A 3,228-nucleotide genomic window follows, 5' to 3' on the forward strand; every position below is an offset into this window, starting at 1 on the left:
CCAGCTCATGAAGCCATCACTGCAGAAGGCTGGTGCAAGGGGCAGGGGGCACAGACCCCATCTTTTCCCTGTGCCTGAGCACTTGTCCTCCCATGTCACGATCATGAGTTTGCCAGGGCTCAGCCAAGCGAAGCCTCTTCATGTCATTTCCCCCCTACTGCCCCCCCATCCTTGGCCTGAGCCTGCCCCTCAGAGGGGAGCCCAGTCATCCTCAGCCTGTCCTTCTCTGTGTAGGCTCCACAGCTTCAGTCCTCCAGCTGGGATGTGCTTCCTCATCAACCACCATTCCTGGCTGGCTGGGCCCATTACACTTTTCAGGTACCAAGTAGGGCTACAGCCTGACCATGGTTATCCCTTGGTGCCACAGAAATAGAGCAGTGTGCCTCTAACCTGGGGATTGTTCTTCCCCACCTGTCCAGCTTGTGGCTGGTCGATCCTGGGAGCCTCAGACTGGCTGGAGACTCAACTCTAGGTCCCAGCACCTCCCACAGCTCCATGCTGGGTGGGTGAGGTGCAAGCCAGTCCTGAGCTGGGGCTGGGAGGAACAAGAGACAAAAATAACCCAGTACAAGCTCCTGCTGAGGCCAGAAATAGCGTAGTGACAGTGCCTTATAACACCGTGGATGAGCAGCAGGGAGGGAGGCTGAGCTGAACAGGGCCCAGGCTTACAGGTCTTGGCCTGGCCACAGGGCCCATACCACATCCACTCTACATACCATATACACTGCCCATATGCACAAAAGGGTGTGGGCAGAGCCTGAGGGTCCATGGCTTAGGACAAGGCATCTGGAGAGATGCTAAACTTGGGTTTGGCCTTGGCTATGGCCACACTGCGCTTGCGCAGAGGCCCACGGGCTGAGGCAAGGTTCAGGGAGTCCAGCAGGCTGCGGTCCTCATCAAGCTGACGGGCTGTGCAAAGTGGAGTAGGCACTGTGACAGTGTTGCCAAACTTGGAGTAGTCCACAGAGTAGCTGCCGTCCTCCTCGGTTACAATGGGCACGAAGCGCTGGCCCCATAGGATCTCATCAGCAAGGTAGGATGTACGGGCCTGGGTGGTGATGCCTGTGGTTTCCACCACACCTTCCAGGATGACAATGATTTCGAGGTCCTGATGGTGGTGCAGGTCACTGGGTGCCAGGTCATAAAGTGGGCTGTTGACATCAATAACATGGTAGATGATGAGGGGGGCCACCAAGAAGATGCTGTTGCCCCCCACACCATTCTCCATGGGGATGTCCACCTGGTGGAGGGGTACCACTTCACCCTCAGGGCTGGTGGTCTTGCGTACCACCTGCATGTGAATGGTAGCGCTGATGATCATGCTCTTGCGGAGGTCCCCTACACGCAGCATGAAACAGAGGCGGCCATTGCGCACGGCGATGACCGCATGCTTGCTGAAGATGAGGGTCTCGGCCCGCCGATGGGCCTGGGAAGTCTTCATGAAGATGCAGCCCAGCATGATGGCATTGATCATGAGTCCCACAATGTTCTGCACAATGAGGATCAGAATGGCTAGTGGGCACTCCTCAGTCACCATGCGCCCACCAAAACCAATGGTCACCTGGACCTCGATGGAGAAAAGAAAGGCGGATGAGAAGGAGTGGATGCTGGTGACACAGGGCACAGGGCCACCCTCGCCAGGGGCAAGGTCACCGTGGGCAAAGGCGATGAGCCACCAGGCCATGGCAAAGAGCAGCCAGCTGCACAGGAAAGACATGGTGAAAATGAGCAACGTGTGCGGCCACTTGAGGTCCACAAGCGTGGTGAACACGTCCTGCAGGAAGCGGCCCTGCTCCCGGATGTTCTTGTGGGCCACGTTGCAGTTGCCCTTCTTGGACACGAAGCGGGCCCGCCGCTCACGGGCACGGTATCGCGGCTCTGCAGGGTCTTCCACAAGCCGAGTCAGCACATACTCCTCGGGGATGATGCCCTTACGGGACAGCATGGTTCCAGCAACCCCCTAGAAGGGGATTCCCCCATGGGAGGGGTGCCTCCTGCCTGGACCTAGCGCCCTTGACCTGGCCTCACTCTGAGGTCCCTTCCCTCGCACCTTCTCACCCTGGGACCACCCTCAAGCCTGTGCTGCCTTCACCTTTGACTCCTCCTCACCTTCACTTGGGCCCTCCCTCACCTCTCTATACCAGCATCAAACCTCAGCTCACCTGCCCATGCCTTCTGAGCCCTCCACCCAGCCTATTCCCCATCTAGCCCTGGATCCCAGCTCAGCACCTCCACCAGCCAACCATCCCTGGACCTCCCCCTAAGACTCCTCCCCACCCAGTCTTCCTTTTCAATCCACTTCTCCCACCTCCAAACTTATCACCTCCGGATCTTACCAACGAACCAGACTTCACACAACCCACACCGTGTCTCCTGCCTCACCTATCCTGCCCTGGCTCCTCTCCAAGCTCCTGTTTCTAGCCTGGCCACCTCCAGTCTCACCTTCAGATATTGCCCTCCTTCCCCCGGTAGCGCTCCCGCAGCTCTTTGGATTCCCCCTCCAGCTCTCCCTCTGTCTCCTGGGGAACCCGCGCCCTCCGGAGTCGCCAGCCCGCCCACCTCCACTCCGATTCCCTCGCCCCCTGCGCGACCTGGCGGGCTCACTGAGAGTCGCGGTCTCCCAGCTCCTCGCCTCCCGCACGCACGCACGCACGCCCGCGGCCCCCGCCTGGTGCTCGTCCCTGCCCCTCCCACTCGGCGCCGCGGCACCTGCTCCTGCTCCTCAAGCCGCAGTCACCACCTCCCCGCCCCCGCTGCTGCCAGGGCGGTCGCGGCCGGCCGACTTCTCGTCCGTGGGTCAGTTATTGAGTCGGCCCGCGGAGTCCGACCTGTGTGACTTGGGGGTGGAAGACTGCGGGCGGGGGCACGTCCAAGGAGCGGAATGGGGCTCCGTGGCCGCCAGGGGGAGCCCGATCTATTCCTGAGCTGGAGGTTGGTGGGCACGGGCGTAGGCTCCTCCCCTCTCCGTCTTCTCCGGACTCCACCTCAAGCTCCGGGAAATTGAGGGAAGGGAGGGCGAGACTCACCTTTCCTTGACTCGCCCTTCCTGTTTGGGGACCGCAACCCCTGTTGTCCCGGCTCACCTACCCCAATTTCCCACCCGCAGCTGGGTCAGTGCCTCTCGCGCAATGCTGGGCTCTGCGGGTCCCCAAGGAAAGGAGGCACCGTGAGGCTGCGCCAGGGTGGGGTAGCAGCTGGAGAGAGATTAGGTGGACCAGACTTCTGGCG

The 3,228-nt window shown here is 60.7% G+C and overlaps 1 protein-coding gene across 1 annotated transcript; it reads right to left on the reverse strand.

Moving 5' to 3' along the window:
- Positions 1–772: 772 nt before the first annotated feature.
- KCNJ11 (potassium inwardly rectifying channel subfamily J member 11) lies at positions 773–1,945 on the reverse strand. Its single transcript, XM_007955529.2, has one exon. It carries the CDS (start codon positions 1,943–1,945, stop codon positions 773–775), a length of 1,173 nt encoding a protein of 390 aa, XP_007953720.1.
- Positions 1,946–3,228: the final 1,283 nt, after the last annotated feature.

This window comes from Orycteropus afer, unplaced genomic scaffold (assembly GCF_000298275.1).
Source record: "Orycteropus afer afer isolate SDZICR_OR568_19922 unplaced genomic scaffold, OryAfe1.0 scaffold00014, whole genome shotgun sequence".
Taxonomy (NCBI): domain Eukaryota; kingdom Metazoa; phylum Chordata; class Mammalia; order Tubulidentata; family Orycteropodidae; genus Orycteropus; species Orycteropus afer.